The following is a 20582-nucleotide window of genomic DNA, read 5'->3' as shown; positions in this document are numbered from 1 at the left end:
GATAGTCTTTTTAAAAGTCTTCTTCACAATAAATATTTAATATTTTATGGAGTAGGAACGTAATAGGAAAGTTAAAGAAAAATAAAAGTCAATCAAAATAATGAGGAATATAAAAGGGCACATGATTCACACCTAAATTGTAATTAAAGTCCTTGATTATAGGAATAGAAGTTATGGAGCAGTAATGTGTAATAATCAAAGTCTAAGTCTGATAGCTTCAAAAAAAAATTAATTGTATCCAAAAAATTATATATATATATATATATATATATATATATATATATATATAGGTCGGCCTATCAGGCTTATAAGACTTTTTAATAAGCCTAAGTCTGGTCTATTTAATTTAATAGGTTTTTAAAAAAATTTAAGCCTAACATTTTATTTAAATAGATCAGTTCAGGTCAGGCTTTATGTAGGCCCCTGTAAACCGGCCGGACCTATTCCCACCCCTATTGTCAAGTGCACGGATAAATTTTCAAGCTACCCACGACCCGAGGATCACAATTCCATTTTTGTCTAAATTTCTGAGTAAATGGGTTTCTAGATGTGGAATTTTATTAGTGATTCTTTCAGAACCATAGCTTATCATATGAGTCTGAATTTCATATTTCCGTATGTGAAAAGAAGTATAAATATTTTCATAAAGCAGACGCTCATTAAAGTATTTAAGGTGCAGCTAAGCATTAACATAATCCAAAGTCCACGGTAACATTGCCAAAAGTAATCCTCTACAGATTTTCCTTGTATATACTTCTGAATTCTCAAGCCTAGTTGCAAAGAAAACGTGGAAGAACAAAAAACCTATTTAAGGAAAATCATTAACAATTAGACTGAGTGAAACATTATTCTAAATATGGTAATTACTTTTGCGTGATCTTTTTTTAATGGCACCTCCCTTATTTCTTTAAATATTATTATAAAATTATTCCTATTTTTTAAAAAATAAACTTCGCATCTTTTTTTCCAAACATATCAAAATCTCTTTTGAAATTTTAGATTACCCTGACACCAATAAGATTCTTAACATCAGTAACAGATAAAAAAGATATTCGAAAAGGAAAACCTTGACATTGGGCCTTTAATGGGTTTGCATTTACTGTCAAATCAGGCCCATAGAAAAGAAGCGGTTCAATTTTCAGATTCGGGTTTCGTTCCCATTTTTGGATCCCTTCAGAACTGAACCACACGCCGTTACGAAGCTTCGAGTTCAGAGGGTCGACGCATCATAGCATACAAGCAACGGCGGCGGAAACCACCGTTCGACGCCGATCTTTTTCCACCGTTTCTTCAAAGTGTAAAGTCTTCGCTTCTCCCGTTCATTTCTTCAGGTAGCATATGCTTTATGAGCTTTCTGGAAACTCTGATTATTTGATAGTGATATGTTAGCGTTTACTCTATAGTGTTGGAATTTGTATTCTTTTATATTTCGCTTCAGAAACATATATAGACCGGGAAATAGAATGTGAAGCTATTCAGTAGTAAGTTTTTTAGTTTCTGAATTGCAATTGTATTTAAAAACAATAGTTATGGTTCTCATTTTTTTTTTTTTTATAATTGATGATTTTGGTCCCTCTTGATGGAACTTAGGATTCTAGGGTGAGGTACAATTACAAAATTCACCAACTATAAAAAATACCACGAGCAAAATCATTGTTTTTAGGGATTAAGACCAATTTTGATTTTGATTGAAAAGTTAAGGGACTTAAAACACATCTTATCCTATATTACTTAAGAGCCTGTTTGGTGTAGATTACTTTTGAAGAAATAATTTTTTTTTTCAAGAAATCTCGTATGAAGCAGGAAAAAAAAAAGCAATTATTTCTCCTTGAATCACTAAGACGATACTGATAAACACTAAACAGTTATTCCTTTGGATAGAATATAGATGTTGCAGATGTATGCATGCGCACTGATTTTAGCCAAATTTATATGAAAAATGCATAAAAAATAGTTCTGTGGGATTGGGAAGGAGGGGGGAATGATACAATGTTCTTATAATTTCAGCTTTGTTAGTTTCCTGCTCTCCTTAAGCTCCAATAATTGATAGTTTTAAATTTATCAAACTCTCAAGTACAACCTTTAAAAGGGAAGGTAGAAGTTGAAGTTAGTTTATGCGTTGTACTGCATCGTATTGATAAACTAGGTATCTGAACTCTAAGCAATCAAGGGTGTTGAATTCAAGTTTGAAGAGATTACTCAGCTGACACAGGGTAGAATGTAGATCTGTACATGTATTCATATCGAGTTATTCTTCTATATAGTTGTGTTCCACCCTGAAGTGAAATAAATTTGTCTGAATCTTTCAGAAGAACGTCATGGCAATGAACCGTGCCAGGTATATTAGACACATTCTTACCACCAAAGAGGTAGTTGGGGTTGCATGCCAACGAACTTTTGCCACCGGTAAAGCAAAGAAAGGATCTAAAGGGGGTGCAGCTGCTGATGCGCCCAAAGCATCAACTCTTAGCAAGGAAGTCAAGTCTAGTACAGTTGTAGGTGCCAACATTCTCAAGGAAGGAACTGATCCAAAAATCCAGCCTGATTCAGAATACCCTGACTGGTTGTGGCATCTGCTTGATAAACGCCCTGCACTTAGTGAACTGCGTAGGAGGAATATTGATACACTATCTTATGAAGATCTAAAACGCTTTGTTAAGCTGGATACCCGAGCAAGGATCAAGGAGAATAACTCTGTCAAGGCAAAGAACTGATTCAATTGTCAAATGGAGAAATTAGGGGGAGGGGGGGGTTTGAAATAACAGTGTGGAGTTTTTCCATTTCTTTTATTATTTTGTGGTTCTCAGTCTTCTGGGATTCCTTTGAGTAATTAGCATACATGTATGCAAAACATTAAGCGGAACAAAAAGCCAAAGAATTGCATGGTTTAACACTTTTGTTGTTTCTTTTCTTTCTACTACTTTTGTGTCTATTTTTCCCCCCGGGATGCTTGTGGTAGATTAAATGTGATTGCTTTTGTTGATTGAACAGAACCTGGTCAACAATTTTTTTTCTTCTTTTCTTTGCTTTAGCTTTTCAAGACTGATTAGACATTTATAATGGTCATTCAAGAGGATTCTTATAGACGGCGAAGGAATGTCCTTCCCCTCTAACTCAAAATTGTGGTGACTGCAGAACGGTAATTGCACATTTGTGCGCATCAAATTTGCTTTCGTTCAAAACATTGTCTAAGTAAAGATTTGAAAAAAGTTTCCCATTACATACTTATTTTGTGAAAGATACATACGGAATTTTAAATTTTTGTAATCATTTCTGATAGAAATGCAATGAGATTTGTTGTGATTGGCATTGCTCCCATTATGTGATTCTTCTTACAAGAATGGTTTATTGTACTTTAGAAACATAAACTAGTTCCACTTAATGCAATTATGTATAAGTTATTTTTATTGCTTCATGTACATGGGCCATAGTTTTGACATTGCTATCGAACTTCATGGGTGTAAGCCACCATCTCTTGTCCCCCAGCCAGTGAACCTAACTTGTGGGTGATCCAATGGGTATCTCACTTTTGGAGGTTTACTAAAAATGCATATACTATTTCCCTTTACTATCATTGACTTGGTGGAGCCTTCTATTGAGGATTAGTCATATACCGGAATGGGTTGATGAACTTTTTAATTGCTTTATCTAAAAAGGAATTTACCCTTCTAAAGTGGGAATTGCTTTCTGTTTTCCTTTATTTTATTTTTAATTATGAAAATTCATTTTATTTTTATTTTTTTATACAATCTTTGAAAATAAAAAATAAAAAATAAAAAAATTGTTTCGATGTGAACAGTCCTTAGTGTGCATATATCTTTGATTTAATGTGAGTTAAATATACAGAGTACTTTTAATTAAAATAAATAATGATTTTTTTTATCTTCCCAATTTATACATTATATCAAAGTTAGAAGAGTTTAATCATTTTAAGATCTGGGGATAATGTGTATTGGTCATGGTTCAGTGGTCCCTGACTGGCTCCCTGCATCATTAATTTTTTTTTTCTTGATCGTGGTCCCTGTACTGTATCTACTTATCACATAGGAAAATGTTTAATGTTTTCTAAATGCAAAATTGGGACAAGGAAAAGTTGTTCTCTTTTATTTTAGAATTTATATTTGAGATGCATGTATATATAAAAACAATAAAAGTGAGAGATAGAGATAATATTATACCACATTACATATGGTATCAATTATTAGATGTTCAATCAAATAATTGAACTGTAATACTGAATCTCCATATGTTTAGATAGCATAATCTGGTGGTAAGAGCATATCCATGACCATGAATCAATGTTTATAATCCAACCTTGTTCAATAATCAGGATATTGTGAAGTTGTTAGTGAGGGTTGTCATGCTCCTAGAGCCCATGTGATGGTTTGGTTTTTCTGACCCCTCACTAAAGCAAGAAAGAGACTAGCTGAAGTTAAAAGAGGAGGCAAGAAAATGATACTAGTAGAGGGTGGAATTGGACATGACATGCATCATTGTTGTTAAAAGCTTTTGGATGTAATACCTATATGTTAAAAGCTGCCTTTCTCACATGGTCACTTTTGCTTTTTGAGAGTTGTGATTCCAAGATCAATGAACATGAGTGGTTTGGTTGGACTCAGGTCACTGTTGAGCACCTAGCACAGACAGCTCACCAAGATCTTTTAAACATAATACCTGCCAGCACCATGTCCTAAGCAAGGTGAACCACCACTGTCTGAAGGGATTACCAACCCTCATTAACTTGCATTATGGCCATTGATTCTCAAATAATTGTTCACCCCCTCAGTTTATACATTTCAGTTGTGATAATAAATTGTTGGCTTATGAGATATTGATGGCTTACCTGCAAGCATGAAGCATGTATCTTGAAATATTTTTTCTCTCTGTGGCTTAATTGCATTCAAAATTTGACCTGTGCTTCTTTTTTTTTAATGAAAGGTCAATATTAATTGTTAATTTATTAGTTTTTGTTATTGGAAGAGTTTTAAACCCACAACCTGGCTCTTCCTTTAACCACCAAGTCAACTTCTTAACTTTTCGTTCTTCTTCCTTTAATCACCAAATCAACTTCATAACTTCTTTGACATGTGTCTCTTAACTCTTATTTATTATGAGACATAAGAGCTGAAAAACTAGGATAATATGTTAGGATCAAAGAGGTTAGATATTAATAGCACAATATAATAATTGATGATGGTAATAAGAAAGGAGTATCTCTCAAGTCTCAATTATTCAACCAATATTGCTTTTGTTGAGTCCCTGGAAAATGTTTCTGGTCAATACTAGATAAGATCTTTGTGGAAGAAGGATAGAAACTTTATTGATGGTATATTCTCACGAGGGACACGTCAGCCATGTCCACCACGCGTGCTTGCTTTGCTTTCTTGTCATTTACATTTCTTAATATGATAATGTCAAATTACTTCATTACCTCATGTTTTTCGTACATTGATTTCTATTTTCTTTGTTTAACCTTGGCAAATAGTCCTAATAGTCATAGGCACATACTCATTAATTGTCTTTCTAAAAAAAATTAATTGGCATGAGCTGTGTTTCTCTATTTGTCGAATTATAACTTATAAGTGAAGAATAAATCTACAAGTTGTGGTAATAAAAACATTTGAAAAATGAGATTCTACCCAAGAATAGGAATGTATGAGAGAAGAAAATTCCAATAACAAAACTTTCAAAGTAGAAGTACTATTGCTCACGGCATAATTTCACATACAATATTACTTTTCTCTCCGAAACACTTTTTGTTTGCGAAAAAAGTATCCATTTATGGTATACGTTATCAGTTTATATAAACGTATAATAATTCTCGAGACCAAACTGAAAATTTCTAGCTTGTTCTTTTCATGTTGCCATGGTACCAAATCATTGGTTAATTAGGCCGACAAATTTTGATTTATTTGTTTTAATTTTTGATAGTTGAAACTTTTAGGCCAATCGCTAAATTTAGGTTCCCAAACACAAAGAATTCAACTACTTTTAGAGAGGCCGGTGGGATAGGGAGACAGACTATTACTCAGAAACCCCCAAACAATATTTTGCTGCTAAATAAAAGTTAATATTTGCAGTTTTGCACACTTACTTTTCATACCTTTTTTTGGCACCTCCACTCCAATCACATAATACTCTTTTCTATTAATTATATACATATATATTTTTCTTTTGTAAAATATGTTTTTAGTTTCTATAAGTTTGGTAAAACTTTATTATAACTTTCGAATTTTAACTTCTTTGAATTTAGTTTCTAAATTTTATAAAAGTAGTAATTTTTTTTATTTTTCAAAAATTCAAGAATTTAATTAATCAAAGTTAAAATATGAGTACTTATACTAATTTTTACCAAAAACACAATGACTAAAAACAAATATATTTTCCTTTTTGCTAGAAATTTAGGATGTCTGGGGATCTCCATACTTAACGAATGTTTATAATAATATACATAACCTACCAATAACCGACTTTGGTAAGATTTAAATTCTGGTCAACTCAGTTAATGCATTTGCCAAGGTAAGATTTGAACCCCCACCTCTCTCTGATGCAAGGCCTACCATTGTAGGCCATTCATATATACACATAATTTGTTTATATTAAATTAATAAATGAGAAAGAAGAATAGAAAAATTTGTTTAGTGAAAGCAAGTAGAATTTCCTTTAAAAGATAGCGTGAACCGACAACCTACCATTTTTATTTTCATAGATGCTATATTCTATATTGCAAACGTGTGGCTGTATAATATGCTGCTAAGTTTTGATAAAGGAAAAGAAAAAGGTCAATTTTAATAAACTTTGCCAAAACATTCCGAAGAAATGAGTAAGCACATTATTAAGATGTGAATTGTGGAACTAAACTATCACTTTAACCACATCTTTATAGAATATAATTGATTGATTGTCCAAAAGACTGATAATTTATTTTAATTACAAGTTGCACACAACATTTGATGGTCACATGAGTTCTGTCCCTGAAAGTGTGATGTAAAGCACCCTGCTTCAGTTTAGCCTTCTATAATTACTTAAATACCTTTGTGAACAGTGAAATCTCATTACCATTGGTTGAACTTCCCTACTTCTACCATCATTGCATCCAACCCCTCTTTCATTATTATTAATGTCCTTTGCATCCTACAAAGGGTTCAATGTTCTAAACCATAATCATCAATGAGATTTTAATTGGCATCTTAGAGTTCCCTTTTAAGATTCCAAGTTGAACTGATTTTTTTTTCTTCCTTCTGGAATACAACATTCCTTTCTCATGTTAACTTCTGCAAATGGTCTTGTGATCACTTTTATAAACAATATTCTTCTTTGAAGTGCCTCTTACCTTTTGTGTTAACTTTGTGAGAACAATTATGGCTGTTTCCATTCTCATTCTATTATTTACTTGGTATTATTGATTATGATCACACCACCATCCAACGTAACCAACCTTAGGGGACCCTTCTTTTTCCCCTTGAGCTTGTGATACTTATCATATTTAATTACCAAGTGTTTTAATGGAATTTTGCAACTAGTACAAATCAACCCTTTAATTAGTCTCATGCGTTGTCTTTATGTGTATGCTTTAGTGATTTTCTACATTTCTCAGATGTGAATTATTTTGGTTCCCTTTTATACTCACTTAATTACTTGTTCATTGTCATAATTCCCATGCAAGCTTTCTTGTGCTGTATCAGTTTTCTATATTCCTCACACAGGTCCAGCTTCCCTACTCTTATTTTGTGCTCTATCAGTTTCATCCTCAATTACTTTCTTTCTCTCTTTCTTTCTTTTCCCTTTCAACTTTTCCATCATTAGTTTTAGTGTGAGGTTGAGTTGATTTTAGTTTGTTCTTCTCAATTTCAATTATTATCTAGCTTTCATTTTGTTAAAGTTGTTACTTGTGTTAGAGTTTTCAAATCACTAGTGTGTTTTTTTAGCCTTTTCAATCTTGTCAATGCCTCCTACATACTTTCCTCTTCGTTGGGAGAGCACTGGGGACCAGTGGTGGTATGCATCACCAATTGATTGGGCTGCTGCTAATGGCCACTATGATTTGGTCCGTGAGCTGCTCAGAATGGACAGTAATCACCTTTTCAAGCTCACTTCCCTGCGCCGAATTCGGCGCTTGGAAGTGGTGTGGGATGATGAAGAACAATTCAATGATGTTGCGAAGTTTCGGAGCGAGGTGGCACAGAAACTGCTTCTTGAATCTGAGTCCAAGAGAGGGAAGAACTCTCTAATTCGTGCTGGATACGGTGGATGGCTAATGTATACCGCTGCCTCGGCCGGGGACTTAGGTTTTGTTCAAGTTCTTCTTGAGAGGAACTCTTTGCTGGTTTTTGGTGAGGGGGAGTATGGTGTTACTGACATACTCTATGCTGCTGCAAGGAGCAAGAATTGTGAGGTTTTTAGGCTGCTATTTGATTTTGCTGTTTCACCAAGGTTTTTGAGTGGCAAAGGTGGGATGGTGGAGGAGCATGTTGGGGACATTCCTTCTGTTTACAGGTGGGAAATGACCAATAGGGCTGTTCATGCTGCTGCTAGAGGTGGAAATCTGAAGATTTTGGAGGAGCTTCTTGCCAATTGCTCTGATGTTTTGGCTTATAGAGATGCTGATGGGTCTACTGTTTTGCATGCAGCTGCAGGCAGAGGGCAAGTTGAGGTGATAATCTTGTCTTTCATTATGAGTTTTGTTTCTTTTTTATGCACCAAATGTTTGAAGCTACTGCTACTCTTTAGCCTTCTTTCTCATAACCCCTTTCAGATGACTATTCTGGTGTAGTAGTAGAGGAATTCTAAAAGTTCTCAATATATAAAGTTTTGTTTGGTGTTGATTGAACATAGATTATTTCTTGATATGTACAATGAAGACACCCCTCACAGAATATTTGGTATGGAATATCAGTTAGCAGTAGAATTATTCTAATCTTAGTAAGATCCTTATTATTGTGAGTAATTCTTTCATGATCACATAGACTATGTCCACAGGCACAAGTAATTAAAAGCTCAAAGTAATATTAAAATACTCTCTTTGGTCCTGGTCCTGGTCCTGGTCCTATATATTAAGGATCCTTTTAGCCACTTTACAAAGCATTAAGGAATGTAGTTACTGGTATTAGATTTATCAACAATTTATTTAATTTTCCTAGAATCACCCTTAAATTATTAAGACCTCATTCTATTTAACATTTTTGCAGCTAATTAATTAATATATCTCATCTAATGTAATAACTTTTTGCATTGTATAGGAAAAGGAAAAGTGAATGAGAGTAAGTTTGCCAAGTGAACTTCCCTTATCCTCATGAGAGAGTCCAAGAAATTAATTAATATATTATATATATTTTTTATTTACCAAAACAAATTGTTGAATAATTAAGGGTATTTTTGTAAAAATATTAGTAATACAGTAGACAATCTTGAGGTTCCTTATAAAAAAAGACCAAGGTAAACTTTTCAAAAAAGGTTTCCATCAAAAGGATTGGAAGGAGTAATTTTACCAGAGATTTTTGAATCATTTTTATAATTACTTTAATGCATTAGAGCTTTTGATTGGTTTTTCCTATAGGCTATAGGCACTGTTCAAGAATTACTCTATTGTTATTGAGCTTCCCATATTAATGCAATTATGGTCTCAGAAAGGAAGATCAACCACTTCTTTTATCTTGTCATTTGATTTTGTTGTAATGATATGACGTTAAATCTGAATTAGTATTGCCTCTTATGCAGGTAGTTAAATACCTTACATCATCCTTTGACATGATCAACTCCACAGACCATCAGGGTAACACTGCTTTGCATGTGGCTGCTTCCAGGGGCCAATTACCTACAGCTGAAGCTCTAGTCTCAGCATTTCCCTCACTGATCTCTCTGAGAAACAACTCTGGAGAAATTTTTCTCCACAAGGCAGTGTCTGGTTTTAAATCTCATGCATTCAGAAGATTGGACAAGCAGGTTGAACTTTTGAGAAACATGCTAAGTGGTAAGAACTTTCATTTGGCAGACATCATCAATGTCAAGAACAATGATGGAAGAACTGCTCTTCACATGGCCATCATAGGCAACATTCACACTGATCTTGTGCAGCTCCTGATGACTGCACCATCAATAAATGTGAATATATGTGATGTTGATGGCATGACCCCACTAGATTACCTTAGGCAACACCCCAAATCTGCATCATCAGATATACTAATTAAAAAATTAATCTCAGCTGGGGGAATGTTTGGTTGTCAAGGCCATAGTTCAAGAAAAGCCATAGCATCACACTTGAGAATGCAAAGCATTGGAAGCAGTCCTGGGACATCATTCAGAGTCTCAGACACTGAGATATTTTTGTACACTGGCATTGAGAATGTGTCAGATGCTAGTGCTGCTGATCATGGAAGTGGGGGAATGAGTTCATCTTCATCAGAACACATTCCATACGATCCGAATCCGACCGAGAATCGCGTACCAATCGCAACCAAAAGGCATAGTACTGTCAACCATGCAGCAGCAAGGTTGAAGAGAGTTCTTCTGTGGCCTAGAGTGAAGGACAGGAAATCTGAAGGGTTCAAGAAGCCTTGTACAACAGATGAGGGTTCAGTGGACTCATGCAGGAAATGGAATAACAGCTTTGATGAAACTCCAACACCACTTAGACAAAGATTTTCTAGGCCATCTTCACTTCCCAACAACAAAAGAACTCTTTCTGTCAGGAGTCACCAATCAAGTCCAAATGCCAAGAAGAGGTTTGCTTCAGGACTAGTGCATGGAGTCATGCAATCATTGCCACATGCAAAGGTTTCTGGCAGATCCAGGTCTAGTTCCTTTTCAAAGTCATCAATTTCTTCACCTAGATCAATAGACAAGCAAAAGGGAATTTTCATTGACAATGACATCGCCGGGCCGTCTTGTTCAAGTGAACAACAACTACCACCACCACCACCACCACAACCTGATGATGATGAATCACCAAAGTTGGTAAAGAGAACTTCTGTTGGAAGGAAGTTGAGGGGCCATTATTTCTGTTTTGGTGCACCTGGCCTTAATGTCAAAAACTCAGTTCACAGGCAGCAAGAAAGCCAGAGTTACAAGGCTCATGTTGTTGCAGTGGCTTAATTGGAATTGGATGAGCTTACATAGATAATTCTCCTGACCAGGCTAATTCAACAAAATAAGGGAAAAAAAGGTGATTCATCAACTTGAAACTTCCCTGTTAAGGATCCCTAGGTGGTTCCATAGTTGTAAGTTTTTTCTAGATTATATTTTGTTACTTAAGGATTAGCTCATCCTCGACTGCACTTGTTAATGGTAAAATGCTATGTTAAAATATGCTTCTTATCAATTGGCATCAAATTAGCTCAATTTGGTGCCTAGTAATGTAAGAATTAGGTATTGCCAATGCACTCAATAAACCTTTTGGATTATGCACTATGCAGTCATCTGCATTTTTGTTAGATGATTGACTACTAATTCCATTTATAAGATTAATTCCATTTTGAATTTGGTAATTAATTCCATTTTAATTAAAAAAGATGATTTATATGATACCGATTGTTATTAAAAAAGGTAGATTGTATCTTATTTAATTTATTTTTAATTTTAAAACAAGGATAATTTATATCTATAATTAGTTATAATTTTTTCATAAAACTTTAACAAAATAGAAATATAGGTTATGTTCGGCAAGTCAATTCAGTTAATTTTTATTTTTTTTACTAGTTGAAAACTTGTTTGATAGTTTGGTAAATAAGTTTTTTTTAAGTAACTTCTAATGTTTTTTTTAAAATGTTACTTGAGGTAGTATTTTTTTAAAATGTTAATTTCTAGCTTTTTATATTTTATTCTCTTTTTATCCATAAAATATTTATTCAATTTCTTTACTACCACTTTTTAAATATGTCATTTATGTCATTTTATATTTTTTAGCTACTTCAATAGTTAATTTTACCAACACTTATGATTTAAGGTGTGTTTGTTCAAACTTAAAAAAATAACTTTAAAATAAACGCTTTTTATATAAACACTTTTTTAAGAATCACCCATTTTTCGAAAAACCAATAAGAAGAGTTTTATTTAAAAATAAATAGAGTTTTAAAAAAAACAATGATGTTTTTGTATTTAAGTGAATGATAGAAAATAGTTTTTATTAATTAAAATAATGGATTTGAGGTAAATAAAATAAATATATGTTTTAGAAAATTAAAAATAGTGTTTTAAAAAATAAAATGATGTTTTATTTATTTATTTATTTATTTAATAGGGAGTAAATAGATCTCTCTTTTTATGAAATAATAAAATAAAATAAAAAGAATAAATAGTAGACTCAAAATTCTAACAATAAATAGAAACATATTAGGTCGATTTTTACAATTATGATACGTCTATACGCTTCTTCTTCCTTCCAAATTCGTTCTCCCTTCTTCCTCTTTCAAAACTCTCTCTTTTTATGCATACATCCAAACCTGTTCCAGAAAAACTACAATCATGGAATCGTTAACCATTAGATCGTCCTAAAATTTGGATAGCACCTTCGAAACTCATTTTCACACATTCTCACCTTTGGGATGTGTGAAATAATGTCTGTAGAGAGAGAAATACCCTCGCATAGAGATAGTAAAATTGAAGCTTCGATCCCTTCTCCTTCTCTCTAACGCTTAGAAACCCTAACAGAACAACTAGAGGAAAAACTTGAAGAATATTAAGAAATTGCCAGAGACGCTGCTATTGTTGTTGGACTACACATGTGAACCCACTTAGAGGTAATAAATAAGTTTATCGTAGTTGGGGTTAGAGTGAACGTATGTAGGGATCCTTAGAGGATCAATTAGGATTTATTTTGGGGTGTTTTATGCGTTTTAATTTTACCTGTACAATGATAACTACGAATTGCTGATGTTTGATGGGTCAATTGATGCTCTAATGCGAATTGGATGGTTTAATTGAGTGTTTGGCTTCGAATGTTAGAAACCTAGAAATTTGGGAATTCTTGATTCTTGCATGTTTTCTCGAAATTGATTGAGGAGTTTTGTTTCCCATGATGTGCTCACATGTTTTGTGCTATTCATTTTGAATTTGGGTGTGTTTTGAGGTATGAATTGTGCCTCTTTTACTCCACGAAACAGAGGTTTTTCGCGAAGCACAACCGTGCTTGATGAGAGTACGTTCATGCTTAGTGAAAATCAGTTGATTTAAGCCCGTGTTATTTTCCTGACAATGTGAGTTAACGTGTAGCCTAATAATGAATGAGAAAATGATTGCATTAGGTTTTGTGGTCTTCATAAAATTTGTATCCCTAGATGTTATCTAACAAATGTAGTTGGTTTCACCCAATTTGGAGTTGTATAGCCCCCTAGAGAGTCAAATTACTGAGCAAAGGTTGAGCTTTTAGCATTAAGCAATGATCCAATGTTTACCTTAGCTTTAGACATAGTTAATGGTCAACTAATTTTTTTCATCAACATAAGAGTTGTAAATAATTGTCTTAGCTTTCAAAGAAGATAAGTATGAACTTAATAGGATTAGTACATCCCTTGTAATTTTAATTTTACTCTACAAAGGTCGTAGTAACTTAGGAGGAAAGGTAAGGATATACTTGTTTACTATACATGTATGTGTGGTTGCTATTAACTGAATGAATATGTGAATGATTATATATATATATATATATGATGTATGAGAAGTAATAATGTGTTAGTGAGAAGGTGTGATGAGACATGTGTTGTGAACAAGTGTGAGATTAATAAGTTCTACAATGTGATTATACATGTTATTGTGAAATGTAAAGTAATGACATTGAGTTATGAGCTATGAACTGTATAATCACATAATTGTAAGACCCTTTAACATGTCATTTTAGGATTATGAAATTGTGATTGAGATTGAGTATAAGTGACAAGTTGAGCATGTGTTAATTTGTGAGATACACGTGAACATGTGATGATGGATTGTGACGTTGTGAGATGTTAAATTGTGGACATGAGATATGGTTGTGAATAAGTGTTTGGTTAATACTTGATTTGATATTACTTGTGTTGTGAATTGTGAATTATACAATAATCTGACTGGTGTTTACCATGAGAAAAATGTTTATGTGTGATGTGTAAAAAGGAAAGTGTAGGGTTCCAAGTTAGGAACCTGAGGTGTTGAATTGTAGCGCAATGTGTTAAACATGTTTGAAAACAAGTGTGAGGTCGTGGGTATTGTATAATTCATTAGCAATGCCTGTGTGCAAAAGTTGTTTTAGTGGTTAGACCTGAATTAGAAAGGTGAGGCCTTAACGGATTCTTCAGAGTCTAGGCCTTGGGGGTAAATACACTCGGCTTGAATGCTCCTTAAAACCTATGTTGATCCCATATGGTTGAAGCATTCTCACAAAACAGAGTGATCCTGACTGATCACCTTATGATTTCACTTAGTGAGAGTGACCTGATATACCCATTGTGTGGTGTGTCTTGTTATGTACTCCTAGGAACCCTGGTGTTGTTTTTCATTGACATGGTACCACATTGCATATAGGCTTGAGTCTTAGTATAATTGTTGCATAACGCTTGTGAATCGTTTATTATGAAATTGATAAGTCTTGTTACATCTTGAGTTGAGTGTGTGATTTATGTGTAATGTGATTGGTGATTGAAAAATTAATTTTAAATGATAAAGTGGTGAAATGACATGGATTGTATTAAGTTGAGCTATGTGATAAATATTTTCATAATGTATTTTGCTTATGTCTTTGTTTATCTGTATTTTATTTAGAAATGTGATAATTCACTCATTGTGTGTTGTTTTTGTTTGGATCCTGTGATGATCTCGAATCGTGTGTTTGTGGGAGCAGATGATTAGATGAATGACTTTAAAGAATCTTGTGCTAGAGGACGTTGGGATACAATGCTCTGATAGGATGTGACATTGGGACAAGCGTTTTTGTTTCAATTGCATGATGTTCTTAACATGTTTAAACAAACATAGTTATAGTTTAAACACACTAAAATCCAAAAAGCTACTTACACTACTAGAATTTATAGATTTAACATCGCACAGTTAACATCGGTTATTGAAAAAACCGATGTTAACAAAAGCACGATTGCATTTTTGTAAATAACTTGAGTTAAGTAACATCGGTTTTGAAAAACCGATGTTAACATGAGATCGTTAACATCAGTTTTTTATAAAACCAATGTTAACTAGTTGATGTTAACATCGGTTTTCTTTAAAAAACCGATGTTGTATTATACATAAATTAAAACCCAAAACCCTTTTTCCCCCCTCACGCTTAGTCTCGTAAACCCTTTCACTTCTCCCTCACCCGCAAGACCTTGCTCGTCACTGTCGTCTCCTCCTCGCCATCGTTGCCGCTAAACTGCTCCATGAGTTGGGGTTCATCACTATCGCGAGGTTGAGCATTCGTTGGAGTCCGACATCAACGCAAGGTACGTGGTTGCTTCTTTTCTCATTCTTGTGAGGTTTTGCAAGGTTCTTTTTTTTCAATAGATGTTTTTATGTCACTAGGTCTTTGAATGACATTAGATGCTTTGATGTTTGAACTTATTTGTTATTCTCTATAACTATCGACTGTTGCCACTGTTTGGCTTTTACCTTGCTTTATCACTTTGCCAGGCCCTGTGTTGAACACAATAAGAATGTTAAAATATCATATTAGATACTTGTTCTAAGACCTGTTATTTCAACTTTGAAGGAAAAAGATAATCTAAGACCTATTTGTTAGTAGATGGGAATATTAGAGTGGTCACAAGTGTTAAACTTGGGTACTTAGGCCATCTCCAACTGTGATTCTTATAGGGATTCTTAGAAATAAAAACTCTAGCTTATGAATTTATACTATTGAAGTTAATATATTGGCATCCCCTCCTACCTTGAAGCAGACAAGAAAAGTGACACACCTAGATCATTGGCTACTAGACCAGTTGGGGCAAAGAGACCCCTGGTCCATGTGGATCCTGCGACTGGGAAAGCTGATGGTTCCCACAGAAAGAAGTTAAGAACATATTTGGGGATTATCGCTCGTGATAAGGTGGATATGACATACGAGAATTGGAAACAAGTCCCTATTGCGTAGAAGGATATGATATGGAAGGATATTCAGGTATTTTACTTAAATGTTGCATGTGGATGATTAACAATAAAATTGTAATTTAGTAACAACAAATTAATATTTAATTTTCATTTGTCAGGCTGAAATTGATATCCCTGAAGCATCTGATTTGTGGACAAAAAGAAAATACTTCAGACTGTAAGGGAGTGGTGGAGACAGTTTAAGTCTAATTTGATATCAAAATGGGCACTTGCAGCCGACAAGGACAATGTAGATGACACTGTATGCAAAAAGTACGACATTAACAAGGAGAAGTGAACCCAATTTTGTCAGAGTCGCAGAGACCCTTTGTGGGAGGTAACTTTGTGATTTTCATTGTTTTAAACTTTAAATTTAATTATTATTTTCATTAATCATAACTTTCAATAATCTTTAATTTTTACAGGATGTGCGAAAGAAGGCACAAGCCATTCAAAAATAAAACACTGCCCCTTACGTGTTGTCTCGTGGGGGTTATAAGTTTCTTGAAAAGAAGTTGATGGATGAAAAGAAAAAGAAACAACTGGAGGAAGCTTCTCAATCCAGAAGCACTGACACTATGATTGATCCTCCATCTCCCATCAAACGACACGTGAAATGGAAGATGGCCCGCACCAAGAAAACTAGGCAAATGACGTCTAAGGCAACAAAGGAAATTGTTGGCAAGATTATAAGTCACTTTCAATTGTTAATTACAATTATTTATGTTTATTGCGTGATTGAGTAAACAAATAAATGTGTTCTTTACAGGATTTGTTGGAGGAGCAGGCCTCACAAGGTTCCTTTGTCGCCCATGGGCGTTAGGATGTACTGACTGCTGCCATTGGGCGACTAGAACACCCTGGTCGTGTGTGTGTTGTTGGAGCCAGTGTCACAATCAAACAATACTTTGGACTGGCTCCAACGACCTCCTACACTTCTTTGGCCATGGCTCCCGAAGACCAAGAGTAGTTGATGCAATAGATTAGGGACCAGTTGGAGGAGTCGATCACAGAAAAAGTGACTCGACAACTAATGTTGTTCTTCAGCCAGATGCAGTCCTAGTTTCAATCGCAGATGCAGTGGAAAAAGTGACTTGCACTGCCTCCTGAGCCAGAGGTTGGTCCTTCAACTACTTGTGTCAACATAAAGGAGAGTTGTATTGATCCCTCAGGGAATGACCCAGACATGAGTGACTCAAAGAAATGTGGGTTGTACGTTGAAGAAAATCCTTCCTGCCTGGTTGCCCTAGGAAGACTTTATGAAGGGTCCACAACCGTTCACAACATGCCTTTGCGCCATGATCAACTCAAGGTTGATGTTGAGGAAGTTAAAGATATTTTTGTACCCACTCAAGAGGTTCAGCTAGTGGGGCAGACACTTAATACCTTTGTTACTTGGCCGATACATCTTGTAAAGCGTTTACTGGAACAAGTATTTCACTGTGATTAATTTTTTTTTTCCAATTAAAGTGTTCATTGTATATATGTTATGTTAATTAACTATGTTTGATAAACAAGGAGTTGTGGGATCGGCGAAACCTGCAAATAGGTCGGATCATGATGTCAATGATCCCTTATATCTAATGACATTGATCATCCCACAACTTTTTCTAAGGCTATTGCAGGTTATGTGGGATGCTACCATGTTTGGGAAGTTTAATGACGACTTCCACTTGTATATAAAGCATGAAGATCTGTCCGAAATAGCACACGGTGGTCGATGTCTCAACATCTCTGTTATACAATTATTGATTTTGTAAGTCACTTTAAATTATTTTTTATTACCTAACTTATTGTTTTAAATTCATACATAATTTACTTTATTTTAACAACAATAGGCATATGATTGAAAAAGGTATGCGAGCGGGGAATTCCGATGTTTATGGATTCCTCGAGCCACAGTTCATACAAAGATCTGAGCAATCACAATTTGAATCAGAAAGTTACATTAAGAATTTGATGCATAATTTAAAGAGGGATGTGTACCTAGGAGCCTACTTGGCTGAGTAATTTAAACTGAACAAATGAATTTAAGTAATGTATAATAGTATAATAACTTATATTGTTTTCCACTGCAGTGCACATTGGCAAATGGTCGTCATTTTGCCTAAGGAAAATGTTGTCATCTGGTTTTGTTCGTTTCATAATAGGCCAGACAACTACCTCAAGGGAATTATTAACAGGTTAGTTATATTTTTCAATACATTTGCATTAGCATTAGTTGAAAACATCAATATATTAATTGTACAATACACATCCATGTTTGTATTGAATAGTGCTTTGAAAGGACTTGACGATACTCCACAAAGTAAATCCAAGACTGCTACTAAGTGGATTGTTGTTAAAGGTAGTCATTTAAACAATATTTCTAGTTATATTTTAATACTCTGTAGACTAATTTGTACTTAACATTGAATATCTAAACTTCATAATGTATTTAGTGTAATAGACAAAAAGGAAGCACTGAATGTGGGTATTACGTCATGCACTGGATGTCAACTATAATCTTAGGAAGTTTCAAGAATAATTGGTAAACGGTAATTGTTTAATTCAAACATATTTCATTATGTTATAATTGGTATTATATATTATTGACTTATATTTTATTATATCATGCAATATTTCAATGATACTTGACCATTAGAAGCAAAGAGATTGAAGGCGCTTCACTTCCAGTGGGCAACCTATTATTTGAAATTTAAAAATGAAACAATTAGCGTTTAGGCAATTTTGGAATTGTAGTTTAGTTACTTTACATTTTTTATAATTCATGTCTCCTTAACATTTAATATTCTTTTAATTCATAGTAAATAATAAATTTTTTATGGAATTTCTGGTAAAAACTATTTCAAAACAAAATGAAAATTATATGTTGTGGTTCTACTTTTAAATTTACAGGTTAATTTGGGATTATTAAAAAAAACAGACAGCATATTAAAAAAATCCTAAAAAATAACATCGATTATATATATATATATATATATATATTAACATCAGTTTTTTTAAAAAATTGATGTTAAGCTTCATCAACAACATTGATATTTCCAAAAACCGATGTTGCTGGTAATAAAACAACATCGGTTCTTACCAAAAATTGATGTCTGTTATCAGAAAATAACATCGATTTTTAAAAATCGATGTTATTTTGTTACTAGCAACATCGGTTTTTGGAAAAATTGATGTTAACATATGCAGACAACATCAATTTTTACTAACCGATGTTGTCTACATATATTAACATCGGTTTTGGTAAAAATAGATGTTGTTAAGAAGATATATGACTTTTTTGTGATAATTCTTACTATATAACATCGGTTATTTAAATAACCGATGTTGTAATTTTATGTTAACATCGGTTTTGGAAAATCGATGTTAATGGTATTACTTTCATCATTGGTACTTTCAATATCGGTTAATAACCGATGTTTAAAGTCCTTAATAACTGATGTTGAAACCCTATTTTTTAGTAGTGTTATTTTATTAAAACAAACACTTATTTCAACAAATAAGATTAAACAAACTGGTTCTTAATAACCTAGCTTAAAAGCTTTCTCAGCTTTCAGCTACTAGCTAGCTTTTCAGTTAGTTTTGTCGTACATAACTATAGTTTCGTTATGAAATAGAGAAAGTACAAAAAAATAAACAACAGAAATATATTTTTACTGCATACAAAAATATAAAACAAAAATACCTTTAAGTATAAACTTTATACCATGGAATTGTATTTCAGTTGTAATTATATGGTGTGTTAAAAAAAATCACAATGAAAATATGTTTTGATTGTATAAAGTATACAACATAAATATATTTTTGTTGTTTATTTTTGCCCATCCCCTCATACTTAATGAAAGCATATTTTTGTTGTATATTTATATAATGGAAGCATATTTCTGTTATAAGGATATTTTGTGAAAAAAAATTTAAAGCACCTTAGTTTGTGAATAGTAAAAATTAGGTTAAGAATAACAATTCCCTAAGAGAATCAGTTGGGCTAGAAGTAAGCCCAACTCATCCAAATTTATTTAAACAATGTCACTACAAACATATTATTAACTTTTACATTTTTTTAAAATCATAACTAAACACTAAAAATAGTACAATTATTATATATCCCATCACTATTCAGTTTAATATTATTTTTTATTTTAATAATAATTTTATTATTAATATAATGACTTAGTCTTAATAGAAGACCCATTTAAAACTAAATGAAAATAATAGATAATAAAATAAAATAATTTAATATGGCACGCCTGCTCATGGGTTTCTTATCTCGATATGTTGCAAGAGGACTTGAAATGAATCGAGCCAAGTCGAGCTCGATTTAACTTGACTTGACTAGATAAGAAATGGTTCAACACGAAGCTCAACTCGAGTTTGATATGAATTTTTATTTTTAGTTCAAATTTGATTCGACTAAAACTCGCAAACAACTTAGTTCAACTCATAACTTAACTCGATTTTAAATTGCAATTAATTTACATATTTTTATTTATTTATTTTATGAAAAAAATAATATGAAATTAATCAAAAAAATT

At 33.3% G+C, this 20582-nt stretch overlaps 2 protein-coding genes across 3 annotated transcripts; both read left to right on the top strand.

Moving 5' to 3' along the window:
* The first annotated feature begins 1138 nt into the window (after positions 1–1138).
* Positions 1139–2988, top strand: LOC114398943 (39S ribosomal protein L54, mitochondrial-like). 2 transcript variants are annotated; one of them, XM_028361033.1, is made up of 2 exons: positions 1139–1297; positions 2310–2988. In XM_028361033.1, the coding sequence occupies exon 2, from the start codon at positions 2319–2321 to the stop codon at positions 2712–2714; it is 396 nt and encodes a 131-aa protein (XP_028216834.1). In that variant the 5' UTR covers positions 1139–1297; positions 2310–2318; the 3' UTR covers positions 2715–2988. The 2 variants fall into 2 exon arrangements, with proteins under 2 accessions (XP_028216834.1, XP_028216833.1); XM_028361032.1 differs by having other exon boundaries at positions 1141–1331.
* A 3966-nt stretch (positions 2989–6954) lies between these two features.
* On the top strand, positions 6955–11457 carry LOC114400105 (kinase D-interacting substrate of 220 kDa-like). Its single transcript, XM_028362387.1, has 2 exons — positions 6955–8653; positions 9718–11457. The coding sequence occupies exons 1-2, from the start codon at positions 7946–7948 to the stop codon at positions 11089–11091; spliced, it is 2082 nt and encodes a 693-aa protein (XP_028218188.1). The 5' UTR covers positions 6955–7945; the 3' UTR covers positions 11092–11457.
* The last annotated feature ends 9125 nt before the right edge of the window (positions 11458–20582 follow it).

Source organism: Glycine soja, chromosome 19, assembly GCF_004193775.1.
Source record: "Glycine soja cultivar W05 chromosome 19, ASM419377v2, whole genome shotgun sequence".
Lineage (NCBI taxonomy): Eukaryota > Viridiplantae > Streptophyta > Magnoliopsida > Fabales > Fabaceae > Glycine > Glycine soja.
Note: the sequence above shows the minus strand (reverse complement) of the source record. Positions and strands in the feature narration are given on the sequence as shown.